We start from the raw sequence: 16,318 nt of genomic DNA on the forward strand, positions 1-16,318 counted from the left end.
TTGTTTTTGCTTTTGTTTCCCTTGCCTGAGGTCATTACTCCTCATCTTTAATAATTTTAGGCTATTTTCAACATGTTACTTCTATCGGAACTTTAGAATTAATTTGTTCATTTAAAACAAATTCCCACTGGGATTTTTATTGGAATTGCATTACATATGTATACTTTGATTTTTGAGATAATTTAACATTTCAAGTTTCACATTCTATTGTCATGGTGTTGGTATTTGTATATTTACCAGCCTCACTCCTACTCAACCCAAAGGGCTCGATTTAGACCTTGCTTTCTTCAGGAAATATTTTAAAATTTCCTTCCCACCTCCCTTCATAGCATTCTGCCTTTATCTTCAGCATTGCACTTACCTCATAATACCATAAAGGCTTCTCAATTTTGTTATCTCCTACTAGATTTCAAGCTCATTGATAGAAAAAGTAATATGCTAATTATGCTTTCCCAATAACAAGTTCAGAGGCTGCCTCATAAATAGTCATTCAATAAATATTTGTCTTTCCTTTGCAGTCTGTGTTTAGGAACTACGACCATGACCATGATGGGTATATCTCCCAAGAAGACTTTGAAAGTATAGCTGCCAATTTTCCCTTCTTGGATTCCTTTTGTGTGCTGGACAAAGACCAGTAAGTTTAATTTTGTTATATTATAACGTAGCTGTCCTGAAGCAGAAAATTACTATCAAAGGAGAGCAGAGAAGTCTATCTCTAATTTATATCCTGAAAGCGTCAATCCTAGTGATTTGATGAGATGTGTCTAACTTTTTGCTGATTTTTTCTTGGTGTCCATGAACATAACTGGTTGGATGGAATCACAAAGCAGATCACATCGTTAGTGTTAAGTAGAAGTTCATTTGCAAATTAGCCCAGCTTTCCATTTCATGTATTACTGCTACTACTTAGCAGATGAACTATCCTCAACCCCAAAACCTCCATCAATAAAAGAATAGAGACTAGATGGGGAAACAGTGGAAACAGTGTCAGACTTTATTTTTTGGGGCTCCAAAATCACTGCAGATGGTGATTGCAGCCATGAAATTAAAAGATGCTTACTCCTTGGAAGGAAAGTTATGACCAATCTAGATAGCATATTCAAAAGCAGAGACATTACTTTGCCAACAAAGGTCCATCTAGTCAAGGCTATGGTTTTTCCAGTGGTCATGTATGGATGTGAGAGTTGGACTGTGAAGAAAGCTGAGCACTGAAGAATTGATGCTTTTGAACTGTGGTGTTGGAGAAGACTCTTGAGAGTCCCTTGGACTGCAAGGAGGTCCAACCAGTCCATCCTAAAGGAGATCAGTCCTGAGTATTCATTGGAAGGAATGATGCTAAAGCTGAAATTCCAGTACTTTGGCCACCTCATGCGAAGAGTTGACTCATTGGAAAAGATTCTGATGCTGGGAGGGATTGGGGACAGGAGAAGGGGACGACAGAGGATGAGATTGGCTGGATGGCATCACCGACTCGATGGACATGAGTTTGGGTGAACTCCGGGAGTTGGCGATGGACAGGGAGGCCTGGCGTGCTGCGATTCATGGGGTTGCAAAGAGTCGGACACAACTGAGCAACTGAACTGAACTGACTGATAGTTAGGTCTAGTATAGTAGAGTCTTCATTATCACTGGACCAGGGAGTAATCTTAAAAATGATCAAGTAAGTAAGATTTTTTTTTTAGATTACGTATGGTGTTCAGCTGCAGATGACAGGTATGGATAGCCAGAAAGTATCCATGCTTTGTTTATTTCTTTGCTAGCTCAAATGCTGTCTTGAGAAACAAAGGAAAAAAAATGTTTCTGTTTAGCTTCAAACAATTTGTGAGAGATTAAGTAAATTTAGAGGCTAAAACCCGGATCATTAAATTTTTTTTAATTGGCAAGAAACTCTGACATTAATAGTTTTATCACTTCATTTTTAATTATGTGAGATTAATTCCTAGTTTAAAAATCATCTGTAATGAAATACTGGATTTTATATTGGTCAAGTATCCAAATTATATCATATTAAAATCCTCTAATATTTGTGTTGTAGTGAGAAATTTTTAAAAAGTCAAACCTGTAAATAATTCAGCATAAGGAAAGCCTTGGCAATTTATCATCAACATCTTAAAACCTTAATCTATCTTCACTGTATAACTAGATCAGAGAAATACTTTAAAAATACTTATATACTTTTAAAATAAATTATTAGAAACATAAACTTCTCTTATTAAATCAACTTTAAATTATCTGCTAACTACATACTTCTTCTCTGTTTGTTTCTGTCAGTAACATGTATGTAGAATATGAACTTAAAATCACTTTCCAGTCTTCATTTTCTTGCTCTGCCATTCTTTAGATGGAACTGAGTCTGTCCCAGTAAATACATATAGTTTTTCCTAAAAATATAATAATCTTCCCTAAAAATGAAGGTTTAAAGTATCCCTACATGATTTATTGCCAGACATGCTTAGATATGTTGATTTTGAGAGGAAAGTGGACCATCCAGGAGAAGATTCTATCATGTTGTTGAAGATATGGCACCAGGATTAAAGAGAACAGTCAGGGCAGGAGACATAGATTGTCAGGTCTTCAGTGCGGTGGTGTGAGCTGGAGTCCCAGGAGTGTGAGCACATTCTGATGGGAAAGTTTATTATTTTAATTAAAAAAAATTTTTTTATCTTTTGGCCCCACTGCACAGCATGTGGGATCTAGTTCTCAGACCAGGGATCGAATCCACACCCTCTGCAGAGGCAGCACAGAGTCTTAACCACTGGACCATCAGGGAAGTCCCTCTGATAGGAAAACTTAGAGGAACATGAGCATGGGGCCTGGGAATGTGGCTTCAGGGACTCCTCTCCCCACGTGCAGAAGCTGAAAGACATGGATCCTTCAGAAGAGCTAGAGAAGGAGGAGCAGAAGAGGCAGAAGGGAGCCATGGCTACATGGAATCACCGGGGAGCGTGGAGAAGGGATGTCAAAAAGGGGGAATCCTGTCCCCATGTGACGTGCTGCCAGGAGGTCAGCAAGTTCAAGGAATGAGAAAAGGCCACTGAGGATGTTACTGTGACAGCTTCAGTAGAATGGTGAATTAGAAACCTGATTATGTGGAGGAAAAGAGTAACTGAAGGAAGTGGAAAAAATGCCTACTGAATACTCCTCCGAAAAACTTCAGGAGTAAGAGGACAACTTCAGGAGTAAGAGAGAAAAGACAAGTGTTGGACTGGAGGCAGGAGTAAGGAAAGCGCTTTTTAAGGAGGAGACGTCCTGAGTGTATTTGTATACAGAAGAATGAGTGGCTGGCAAGATGGAGCAGCACTTAGAAGGAGTGGTGTCCTGGAGAGTCGGAGAGCGGGGTTGGTGGGGAGGTGGAGGTGGGAAAATGACCCCAAGAAAGGACAGATGAGAGATAAAGGAATTCTGAATCAGCACAGAAGGGTGTGATCTTCAACACACGCTGATGTAGCCAAAAGGCAACATGAAGTTTACCTATGTCAATGAATTTGATGGGGTCTTCCGGTAAACAAGGAGTCAGGGTGTGCAGTGATAGGTGGAACCAGAGGTTCTATGTGAAGAAGATCTGGGAGAATCACTCTCGTGGTCTGTGTGCCAATAAGACATGAATGAAAAGGTTACCAATGGTAGTGATCTGGACAACATCAGGTGGAAAAATCTGAGAATGGTGGGTCCAGTTATCATGGTTTTATTCCTTTCTCCAGCAACCTGATTCTTGCAAACCCTCTTATGAGGCAAAGGCTAGGAAGGAGATGTCCTTCTGGAAGCTTGTTGGTAATGAAGAAGACTTTCTGTGCTACAGTGCACAAGTCACCCTCCTCCCCACGATACATACACACACACATGCTCTGCTTACTAAGAAAGCCTTTGGGACTGAAAGCTGTCCTTTGAGGTCCTCTCCTTTTGGATGTGAACATGTGAACAGGATAGTGAATATTCCCACCTGCTTTGGTACAAAGGTTTGGGAGGCGAGTGATTTAAGTGTGGCAACTACTGAGCGGTATGTTTAAAGAGCCCTCTGTTCTTGGTTCTCTTCGCAGGGATGGCCTAATCAGTAAGGATGAGATGATGGCTTACTTCCTGAGAGCTAAGTCCCAGCTACACTGTAAAATGGGACCAGGATTTGTCCATAATTTTCAGGAGATGACCTATCTCAAGCCAACCTTCTGTGAACACTGTGCAGGATTTGTAAGTCTGTTTTTCAGTGTTTTCCCTTGTATGTAGTGATTTGTGCAGTATTCTGAGAATGTGGGAAAATGGTCCACTGTCAGAGTTCATGGTCTGTCTTAGATCATGTAAACCACGATGGCTCCCTGAAATGAAACATTCGACTAAAAGCAAGATCCGCAGCCGTCTATGGGGTCACACAGAGTCGGACATGACTGACGTGACTTAGCAGCAGCAGCAGCAGGTTTAGCTACACTCTTTCTAGGAATTCAGGGCTGGCAAAGACAGGGAAGGTTGGTGAGGCCTATTAACTTGAGAGAGCAGTTTGACTGTTCATACCTGCCAGGGAAAGTTTCTGCCCAGTGAGTCCTGGCATTCATCACTAAGTGGGTACAACTAAGTGGGGGTATTTCTTAAGCCAGCTCCTCCCAGTTCTTGTTTTATATGGTGTCAATCACTAGAAATCTATCATGACATGGCTCAATAATTCATAGCTCAGAAAGGAAAGAAATCTTTTCAAAGATAAGGTGGTTATAATAATAAATAATATTTACTTGGCATTTGACAGGAATAAACTATTTAGAGACATTAGTGTAATTGATCCTCATAACTAGCCCACGAGGTGGGCATTTCACTCTCCCCACTTGTGTGTGAAGGGAGGGAGGTCCAGGGTGGATAGCCCAATTCTCCCCAGATTTCACAGCCAATAATGACTAGATCTGGGATTCAAATGCAGGTATTCTGGTTTACCTACACCACTGCAATAAAGGAAGGTTGTATACATCATTTCCCACATTTGATGATTCTTTGGCAATTAAGATCAGGTTTGGCCTTGGTATTCATCAAAGACCCTTGAGCTCTGAACATCTTCTAGTTGATACCCTAGTAATAAAAGATGGAAAATGTGGTACCTACACGAGGGTAGCCCAGCAGCCAGGTGAGTGGCATTTGTTCAGGCGCCAACTCAGTTTTGTTAGCTTCGTGTCCTGCTGTGGACCCATACGAAATTCATAGCTGATATCATATAAGCTCCCACTAAATTATATTTTTCCCTTTCATTCTTTTTAAAAAATAGTTTAATATTTATTTGCTTTTTGTCTGTGTCAGATCTTAGCTGAAGCAGGCAAGTACTTCACGCCACACGTGGGCTTCTCTCTAGTGGTACCGCGTGGGCTCAGTGGTTGCAGTGAGCAGGCTTAGTTGCCCTGAGTCTTGTGGGATCTTAGCTTCTTGATCAGGGATTGAAACCTCATCCCCTGCATTGCAAGGCAGTCTTTACCACTGGACCACCAGGGGAGTCCCTCCCTTTCATTCTGGAATAACTGGCTTTGAGGAGCCGAAGGCAGGAGTTTCTATTCAAGCATCCCTCTGAGAATGGATAAATTAGAGGCAGTGGTTACATCAAAGATGGCCCCATGTGATCATAGCAGCTGCTGCGGTCAAGGGGCAAGGGCAGCCTAACAGCTCTCTCCGCCCACCCCAGGGAAAGAGAGGTTCTCCTACCGGCTACAGCACTGGGATTGTGTCACCTGATCACTTGATCATCAAACAAATACGTCTCCTTTTTCATGTTTCTCTCTTCTGAGAGGGACTTTTGCCTGTGTCTAGACCTGAAAAATGCTCGAGTGGGATGGAGCTGTGTGCAACTCTCTACTGCAGAGGGAGGCCCAGGGAATTTCTTTGGCCAGGGCCCGGCTCAGCCAAAAGTCAAGTTGAGGCTTCTGACCCTGGCATGCTATGAGAGTTGGTAGGTGCTTATCAAATCTCGAGGTCTTATCTCTGCTCCCCAGTGCTTCTGGGCGTCTCTCCCTTCCATGGAGGCACAGATTCTGTAGAAGCAACAAGGTAGGATTCCCAGAGCTTCCACACTCCCCTCCTCAACTCATCACAGTGCATTTGCTGCACTAGTTTTTAGAAGCAGCCATGATCAGGTAGAATGCTCTGGACTTGGCGTCCAGAACTCTGAATCTCAATTCTGCCCTTAACTCTATGTCCTTGACCAAGTTATTGATCATCTCGGAGTCTCTACTTTCCTCTTTGTAAGAGAGGGTTAAGACTTACCTGTCGTGTTGTTGTGATGATTAAATATCAGACGTTGCATGCCACAGAGCTCAAAGTAAATCCTTCTCTTTTGTTTTTTAGTGTGCCTTAATACTTTTGGAGTTTAATTGAAATGAAATCATTTACAGTTTTTATAGCCATTTTTACTTTCCAAAATACACTGAATTTCATTGCTACAATATGAGTTGACCTTTACACAGGCATATTAAGCAACAACAACAAAAAACCTCATTGGTTTTCAAAGGGATTTATAAAATACCATGTTCTAGATGGGCATTGAAGGGAATTATGGGGAAATAGAAGGAAATATTTTTTAGTGCCTGTACCACATACTTTTGAAATAAATTCCATTTTGAGGGTAAGGAAGGCAAACAGACACTGCTTGAAATACACTGATTTTAGAATTAGAATCCCAAAGCTGAAAGAGTTTTGCTAATTCCCTTACTTTGAACTCCGGAGAAGTTAAGTGACTTCCCTAAAGTCACATGGATCATGAGCAGCAGAATCATGACTCACATTCAGGTCTCCTGATGCTCAGTCCAGTGCTCCTTCCACCACAAACAATCACTCCTGCAAGAGCCTGAGATCTCACAGTCAAAGGGCTATGGGAAGTATCCTCTCCTGTCCTTGGCTTGTATGCTGACCCAGAGCCTCTTTCTGCCTCGTGTTGTCTCCTGGTTCTTAAGTAAGCATTAGCAAAAAAAAAAAAAAAAAAAAAAAGCATTAGCAAGCAATGCTCTGACTTACCCTCCTCATGGGTCTCATGCTTGACTTTATCCTTTTCAGCAGTTTGGCAGTTTGTGCAGCTGTGCTAATAACATAGCTGGCTATTTGATCATAGCCAGATAATCAAATGCTTCTTAAACCTTATCCTCTCTTGTCCTAGATCAGTGCAAAACAGCCAGGATCCATGGCATCCTGTCTTTCCTCAAGTGACACATTCTTCACCTTCTTCTTTCCCTACTGATTAGCTATGAGATCTTGTCAAGTGACTTCACCTCTCTATAGCTCAGTCTCCTCATCTATAAAAATGAGAAAATTATCATTACCTATCTCATAAGGATCTGGAGGAGGGCATGGCAACCCACTCCAGTGTTCTTGCCTGGCAGATCCCAATGGACAGAGGAGCCTGCCAGGCTACAGTCCATGGGGTGGCAGAGTCAGACACGACAAGCGACTAAACACAGGGATATTGTGAGCATTAAATGAATTGCTACCCATAGCTTACTCATTACTCACTTACTTTGTGAAACTGCCTTTTACATAGCAAGAGTTCACTCAATGCTATCACTGTTATTTTTATTACAAAGACCAAGGGCTCTGTGAGGAAACATTTTCTCATACCCACAAAGTTTCCCAGATGTGGGACCTTGCAAATTATTTGACTTCCTGCATCATGACACTCACCTTTTATAAAAGGGAAGAAAACTTGATTATCATAAAGATCCTTACAGCTCTGACAGATGTGATTGGCTTACCTACCCACTTCCTTTTCTGCAGTGACACCTCCCCATCCCTCTTCCAGTCATCTGAGACACCTGAGGCCTTGCTTCCAGTTAGTTGTCTTAATAATCCTTCCTGTCTCCGGGGCAAAATGTTACCCTGTCCCAAGAGACATTTGTAACATTTTCTGAAGGAACAAATTACTTTTAAGGCCCAAAGGAATCACTGTCCACTGGTGGGATTTCCTTGTCAGAAAGAGACTAAGGAGCAACCTTCCTACCGCCTTGAATCAGCAGCCACTTACTGTTCTCCTAGGACCATGATGCTCACACTCAGGGCATTGTTCTCCTATAACACATTGTGCACAACACCCCCGTCAGTGTCAATAGCCCCTACCATCTCTGTTTCTATCAAAATGATTTTATTAGGTAGATATCAGTCACTCAGCCTAACCATGAAGAGGTTATGAACGGAGTTTCTCCAACTTTAGGGCTAAGCCCGTTTAATTCATCCATGTTCCCTGCTCCTGAAGTCCCTGGTTCCCATATGCAAGTGCTGCAGGAGGCCTGAGAAAGAATGTGGGAAGTGCCCTTCTTCACGGAGGTTACAGCGAGGCAGAGGCTTGTGAGGACACTGTCACCACGATGATAATCCTCAGCTGCCTGGGCAGACTCCCTTGTCACTTCCTACATCCTACTTCTACCTGGGTTGGCACAGCCCTGGCACAGACCAAACACTGGGCACATGGAGAGAATAATGACATGAACAGATGCAAGAGCTTTTCCTCTTTTGTGTTTCATCAAGGCAGAAATGCTTCTCAGAAAATAACCAAGCAAAATTCAAATGCTTTAGTAGGATGGTTTGCTTGGGTTGCTTAATTTCCTGTGCTGTGTGCTTTGCTGTGCCTAGTCGTTCAGTCGCATCCCACTCTTTGTAACCCTGTGGACTGTAGCCCACCAGGCTCCTCTGTCTATGGGAATTCTCCGGGCAACAATACTGGAGTGGGCTGTCATGCTCTCCCCTGGGGGATCTTCCCATCCCAAGGATAGAACCCAGGCCTCCCCATTGCAGGTGGATTCTTTACCGCCTGAGCCACCAGGGAATCCCAAGAATGCTGAAGTGGGTAGCCTATCCCTTTGTCAGGGGAGCTTCCCCACCCAGGAATCAAACCGGGGTCTCCCGAATTGTAGGTGGATTTTTTTACCAGCTGAGTTACCCGGGAAACCCTTAATTTCCTGTAGGGGGCGCCAAAGCAGTGTGAATTGGAAGGTTGGGAATAGATGTGTGTGCACGGCCATGTGTGAGACATACAGCTAGTGGGGACCTACTGAACAGCGCAGGGACCTCAGTTCGGTGCTTTGTGGTGACCTAGTTGGATGGTATGAGGAGTGGGGATAGGAGGAAGGCTCAAGAGGGAGGGGATATATGTATATATATTATATAGCTGATTCACTTTGCTGTACAGCAGAAACAAGCATAACTATGAGTTGTAAACTAACTATACCCTAATTTAAAAAAAAAAAAAAAGGAAAGCAGAGGGATCTAGGGCTTCCAAAGGCAGAGGGACAAAATCTTTCTGTCAATTTTGCTGAGAGCGCATTACAACAGAGTCCAATAAATTCACCAGTATCAGCTTCCCATCCCAGCTCCCGTTTGGCTCCCAGAAAGAAAACGGAAGCCAAACTCCTGTTATTGCTCCAGCTGGAGTGGGCTGGGAGAGGGTCCTCCAGTCAGACAGGAAGGGTGTCAGGAGCAGCTACATCCTGTTTGTGCTCCACCAGTCATCGCGCTTCCCAGGACTTCCTTCTCTGTGGCCTTGTCAGATTCCCTGACATTCCTTTGTCTTTTTGTTACAGCTCTGGGGCATAATCAAGCAAGGATACAAATGCAAAGGTATGTAAATGTTATTTTGTTAAAATTTTTAAATGTGACTTTTGGGGCAGAAGTCATAATTGTCTGATGGAAACTTTAAAGCTTTCCGCATCTTGGAGAACCAGAGGCTTTGGGGCTACTGGCAACTGAAGAGTTAATGTGCCCAGGAAAGGCCTCCCTGACAGTTCATTTCCAAGAGCCCAGGCTGGAATTTTATCCCAAGCAAACTATACTTATCATCCCACACACATCTAACCCCTATCTCTAAGATGTCCTGCTTATCATTAGCACACATTCAAGGTGGGAATTCTGAGGAGAGCAAGCCAGTGGAAATACTGTATATAAGAACTTTGTCCTTCAAGGGAAAAAAAAAGAACCCATGCTTATTTCTGTAATACATATACATCTCTTTCGACTCTCACATAGCTAGTCCTGTCTCTACTAAATCACAGATGACGATGAGAGAAGAGGAGACACTTTTGCCCTTTTCAATCAATTTGTTCATATACTCCCCCCATTTAATTGAAATTTATAGCAATTGCATAAATATATATTTAATAAATGCAAATTATAGATACTTTTGTTGCTACTTGTAGATAAAAGATTATTACATATTATGTAATATGTATTATGCAGACTGTTCATACTGGTTCTTTTAAGAATCTGATAATGCTCTTGAAAAATATAATAAAACCACAGAGGAAAATGTTGTAATCACAGAATGCCTTCAGATTAATAATGTTCCCTGTGATGCCTTTTTTTCTCTAACTGTCTTTCAGTATTTGGCTTTCATCTTACAAAGAGTAGGGAGCTTCCTTAAACCTCTATGGGAGTCACCCTTTAGTGCTCAGGGGAAAAAAAAAATCCCTTTAGTTTTCTGAATCAGTTGTCTTAGTCTAACTTGAATTGTTCCTTGATTTCAAGCAGCAAAGATATTGGTTTCTCCCCCTTATGTCCTAGACAGACAGACAGACAAACACACATACAATTTTATGAAGATGAAAACCAATTAAACCCTAAGATCTCTGTTCATATAGTATTTTCTCTTAAAGATATGTAGAGTGAAAAGTCTAATTAAAACAGACCAAACGTCATTACAATTTGATCTTTCCATGATGTCATTACAAAACCATTTGAAACTGGACCACTTAGGACTGGAGTCCCCAGTCTCCAGGCTGCAGACCAGTACCTGCTATCAGATCAGTGGCAGCATTAGGTTACAAATAAAATGCATGGTATATGTAATGTGCTTGAATCACCCTCAAACCACCTTTCCTACCCCTGGTCTGTGGAAACACTGTCTTCCATGAAGAAATTGGTCCCTGGTGCCGAAAAGTTTTGGGACCACTGATTTAGAGGGAAACGGTTTTGAAAATAATGAGAAAGCTCCTTTTTGGTGGTGAGAGAGAAATATACCCTTTAAAATGATCGTCTGTCCTGTGATTCTAAGAGGAATGTAGAACTCTCATCCTAGGAAATAATTGTGCTGTTATCTTCCAAAGTGGCCAAAATTTTCTACCCCAAGGAGCAATTAACATCTACTTTCTTAACTAAAGCATCTCATGGGACAATCACAGGGTCACTGCATGCCATTTCCAAGCCACAGCCAGTGAAACATGTTTATTGAGCATAAGCTCACCTTGTTTTCTGTTTCTGTGCCAAGAAAGGAAGTGAAGGATGAAATCACTTGCTCTGGAAAAGGTTTGGGGACATGAAGAAGAATAGAAAATGCAGACAAATCCTGAATGGAGGGATGCCTTGCTATTAATAATGAGAGGCAGCAGTAGGTCCTGGGAGAGAGTGGACGCTGAGGCTTCTCACCCACGTTCTGGCTCAGGGAGTGCATTTATGGGGACAGATCTTGGTCTGGAGAAGAACCCCAGTCCCATGTAATTTACAACTAGTTTGAGGACAAAGGCAACTCCTCCCCTCAGGCTGCCCCTGCTTGTTGCTCCCTGGTACTTTAATGAACTGTGTAGAAGAAACAACAGAACAAATAAAAGAGAGAACTTTGGGAACCCCAGGAAGGGAAGAGAGTCCTGCTGGCCCTTTTACTGCCCCAAGACACACCCTGTGGATCTGAGATTAAACACAGAAACAAGGGTGGGGGAGGGGAGTCCTGACAGCCCAAAGACCACCCTGGAAACCTGGTCTGCACCCAACACATGAGGTTCACACTAATCACCTGTGATGCTTTGGGTTGTTTCAGATTGTGGAGCCAACTGTCATAAACAGTGCAAAGACCTCCTGGTTCTGGCCTGCAGGAGGTTTGCCCGGGCACCCTCCTTGGGCAGCAGTCATGGGTCACTGCCTGGAAGTCCCTCGTTGCCCCCAGGTAATGTCCTCTACTTTCTTTCCTATTGTGATTTCTCTCTGCTCACCTTCCAATCCTGCACCTTGGTTGGGTTTTAGATCTAAAACTGGTCAGAGCCATTATTATAAACACAAAGGTCTTCTTCAGGATGAGCAGCAGTGGCTAAAAACCCTTGAACCCTGCACGCTGTCTCTGCTTTCAGGTCTCAATAACTGAGGCCAGTTTCACTCCGCCTCTGATCTGTTCCTCTAGGACCTTGCCCTTCGGACTCCTGTTGTCTGCAACCACTTTGACCGTTTGCTATGAAGCAGTCAGATGTCAAATAATCACGATAATCACAGTAAGCTTTCCCCTTCCAGTGCAGGATGAGGTGTTTGAGTTCCCTGGTGTCACTGCTGGACACCGAGACCTGGACAGCAGAGCCATCACACTGGTCACAGGCTCCTCTGGCAAGATCTCTGTGAGGCTGCAGCGGGCCACCACCAGCCAGGCCACCCAGACCGAGCCTGTGTGGTCAGAGGCTGGCTGGGGGGACTCAGGGTCCCACACCTTCCCGAAAATGAGGTCCAAGTTCCACGACAAAGCAGCAAAGGACAAAGGTTTTGCCAAGTGGGAAAATGAGAAGCCCAGGGTGCAGGCTGGTGTGGATGTTGTTGACCGAGGCACCACGTTCGAACCTGACCAGGATGAAGCAGACATGGATGAGACCAAACAGGATGGTGAGGTCAGTGCTGGTCAAACCACAAACAAAATCAGAAGAGGGAAGCAGAAAGGGACTGAGATGAGCGTTATAGTGAATCCACAAGGCACCCTGGTAGTTTTGAAAGCAGAGTGGTTGGGAATTAAGATATATCACTTTTGCTTTTTTAAAGACATATCACTTTTAGTCTTGCTATTGGCTAATTATGTGACTCTGGACAAATGGTCTCTTCTCCTTGGACCTCAGTTTCATCATGTATAAAACTGAACCAAGGGACTTCCTGGTGGTCCAGTGGTTAGAATTTCACCTTCCAATGCAGGGAATGTGGGTTTGATCCCTGGTCAGGGAGGTAAGATCCCACATGCCTCTTGGCCAAAAAACAAACATAATGGAAACAATACTATAACAAATTCAACATAGGCTTTGAAAATGGTCTGCATCAAAAAAAACAAATCTTAAAAAAAAACAAAAAAAAACTACAGACACACACACCTGAACTGAATGGGTTCTAAAACTCAGTAAAGACTTTCCTGTCTGTGTACTGATGTGATGTCCAGGGACCCTTGTGTGTATCCAATATATCAGTTCACTATACCCACCAGCTTAGTTTTCCAACTAGAATCAGGGCGCACACTCAGAGAAGGCAGTGGAAGCAAAAAAGTTTGCAGACGGAGGAGAATTGGAAACTCTTGCCCCTACTTAAAAAAAAAGAAAAAAAAGGCTTTTGACAGCATCATGGGGCAGAGGGCGGTGAATATCAGAGGTGGGGGGCTTCAGGATTCTGTAAGAGTCTTTGCCTCCACACAAAAATGATGCTCAAATCATCCAAAGCAAATTGGGACGCATATGGAATATGTTACAATAAGCTGAAAATATAAATTGTTTCAAGATGGACTTAGATAAATTTATTAGTCAATAGTCTATAGTGTATTAAGAAAAAGATTTGAGGAAATTGGTGTCATATTCGTAACCTTTAAAGCAATGTCATGGAAGGCAGCCATTGCCTCCCTACTGAATCATAAACAGAATATTAGGTTAGGCAGAGATCCTACTGGATCAAGCCGATGCTCTTTATTCTCATGATTGGACCTCCACATTCCACTTGTCCTCAGATCTCAGCACAGTCTCCATAGTTATCTATGATGAGAAAAATGTCAATGACCTTTAACTAAAATTCCTTCCTCATTGAAGACAGTAAGGATACTGCACGTGGTAGTCAGTCATACGAAGTTTATTGTAAGTTCCTGCTGAGCCATTGTTTCCCTCTTATAACAATAACTTTTAAAGCAGCTTTATTGAGATATTATAACATTTCCCCATCTAAAGTATATAATTCAGTGGGTTTTCGTATATTCACAGAGTTGCACAACCACCACTACAATCTAATTTAAGAACATTTACACCATGTGCTGGGTGGACTACATGATCTTTTAATTCTCTCTAAATCTTGAGAGCACAAAATACTGGTCATTTGTGATGTTCCCTCAAAATTATCTGATAAATTGCTTTCTGGGGATAGTTTTATTTTACCAAGAGAGATCCCTTGGTACAGCAGGCTCTGATTCATGTTGCAGGATGGCTGACTTCAGCTGAGGACACTGAAGGCAATTGTGTTGGCATTTGGAAGGAGCAAGATAAGAAACTCTGAAGAACACTCCAACGCTCAGGAAGTTATCTGAAAAGATCCCTGGACATTCACTGGCTTGTGACGCTGTGGGATCTGTGACTAAACTATGGGCCAGAGGATTTACCCTATGAACTATTTATTTCCTCCTCCCCTGCTCCTAGTGAGGTGCCACAGAGAGATGTGTTATGTCGTTGGTGATTTCCTCTCCTTTCTCTAGAGCCATTTATATACGGGTGAAATGGAAGCTTTTGGGCACGTACTTGATATTCATTCTCTAAACTCAGACTACTTTTCTGTGAGAATGTTACTTCAGTGTTTTTATAAACTTCTGAGGGGGGTGTTTAACGAGGAGTCAATTTAATGGTCTTTTTGGGTGCTTTTTGGATGGGACCAGGACTTAACATTTTCTTGAGAGACAAGGAAGCTCTTCTAGGCTTGGAATGTAGTGGTTCTTCTAATAATGATCTGTTGCAAGGAGAAGCTGTTTACATTGTTCTTACTGTACAAAGTGCAACAAACCACACTTTTATAATCATATGTCTTACCAATTCTGCATCACTAGGTAGCCATGATAGATACATCCATGAAAACTCTCCTAATATTTATAATTGCCATGGGGAAAAATTCACTAAATGCTTGTCCCATCTGACTAGGTTTAGCCATCTTTCCTAAGACTGCTATTAATTAAGTGTCAGTAGCAATTTAAAAAATAAATTCAAGTTTTAGGGAATAAAATTAAGGAGAAAAACAAACCATCCCTCCAACCACATACTGAAATATTTTTAAAACTCAACCAGCAATTTTTAAAACCTCAAAATAGTTTTAAGACTTCCGTTTGTTGAAAAAGAAAAAAAATTTGGTTGTGAAAGAGAGCTGGCATGTTCTTCCTAAGAAATTGCCATCCATGGTTAAAAAAAAGAGAGAGAGAGAGACATAGAAAGCAAATCACCACAAACTGCCTCTGATTAACATTTCATTTAAACTTTTAAAGTATCAGGGTTTTGAATATCTTCCTTGACTCAGCGTTACTAGACACGGGTCTGTTTCTTACATGATGAATTAGGAGAAAGCGCTTGGTTCAAGATATTGAAAAATAGAGGTGGGTTTGAGCCTAGGGGTGAGGAGAATGAGCTGCTACCAAGTGACCAGTCAGAAACTGGATCCACAGAGGCGCACTGGTCTGCATCTGGAAGCAATCCATGTAAGACTGAGTTTCTTTGGGGGCAGTTGCTTCAATAAAGAAATGCCTTTCTTCTCACTTTCCATTAGGTAAATGAGGACAGTTCTGTTCAGGAAGCACTTGTTGAGGACCTGCTCTGGGCAGGTCCTGTGTTAGATGCACAAAGTGGAGCAACCCTTCATCTCTCCCCTTGGAGATGAGAGTCTGTGCGTGTTAAGGCAAAGTGACTCTCTAAAATACTGTTTCAAATTTGCTAGAACTGACTTAATCAGGCCAAACAGATCCAGAGATCAGTTTGCAAAAATAATGCAAATTAAATAAAGTTATTAGGTGAGGGGTCATGATTGAGCTAGAAAATATAAGAACTCACCATTTGCAAGCACCTCAGAAAGCAAACAGCCATTCTCAGCATTGGTTCTATGTATATGCACTCTCTATTCCTATTCATAAATGCAATGAAATACATGTTATCAAAATTAATAACAGAAAATGGCAATTTAAGTACAAGAAAACTTTCTTGTGTGTATGTCTTGTTAAGGAATATTAAGACTTATTTTTCATCTCAAAGCAGTTATTTCACTTGCCATTTAGTTTGTGTTATTTTTGAGATTTCAAATATACAGAAAGTTTTATATGATCAGCCTTCCTGTTACAAAGATATAAATGAAACTGGAGTAAAAACAAACCAAAAAAAATAATAAAACAAGCATATTTGTGTGTATATATGTATATAAATTATTTTGTATATGTGTGTTTATATATATACATGGCTAGTGGTTAGGGTTCAGTGCTTTCACTGCTTCCATGGCCCAGGTTTAATCCCTGGTTGGGAACTGAGACCACTCAAGCCATGTGGCAAAAACAAAAACAAAACCAGTGAGTATTATTAGATACCAGTGGGCTTCCCTGATGGCTTAGCAGGTAAAGAATCTACCTGCAATGCAGGAGACATAGGAG

General features: G+C 42.0%; 1 protein-coding gene across 7 annotated transcripts in view; it reads left to right on the top strand.

Moving 5' to 3' along the window:
- The window catches only part of RASGRP3 (RAS guanyl releasing protein 3), a 117,567-nt gene extending 101,485 nt beyond the window's left edge, over positions 1 to 16,082 (top strand). For 6 of the 7 annotated variants that reach the window (XM_070798492.1, XM_070798494.1, XM_070798493.1 and 3 more), the window contains 6 exons: positions 519 to 634; positions 4,038 to 4,185; positions 9,525 to 9,561; positions 11,750 to 11,875; positions 12,214 to 12,578; positions 14,129 to 16,082. In XM_070798492.1, coding sequence (XP_070654593.1) covers positions 519 to 634; positions 4,038 to 4,185; positions 9,525 to 9,561; positions 11,750 to 11,875; positions 12,214 to 12,578; positions 14,129 to 14,137 — 801 coding nt within the window. In that variant the 3' untranslated portion in view covers positions 14,138 to 16,082. Of the gene's footprint in view, positions 1 to 518; positions 635 to 4,037; positions 4,186 to 9,524; positions 9,562 to 11,749; positions 11,876 to 12,106; positions 12,579 to 14,128 lie in introns of those variants that run through there. The other variant, XM_070798498.1, reaches the window with a different exon arrangement.
- The last annotated feature ends 236 nt before the right edge of the window (positions 16,083 to 16,318 follow it).

The sequence above is a fragment of the Bos indicus genome, chromosome 11 (genome assembly GCF_029378745.1).
Source record: "Bos indicus isolate NIAB-ARS_2022 breed Sahiwal x Tharparkar chromosome 11, NIAB-ARS_B.indTharparkar_mat_pri_1.0, whole genome shotgun sequence".
NCBI lineage: Eukaryota > Metazoa > Chordata > Mammalia > Artiodactyla > Bovidae > Bos > Bos indicus.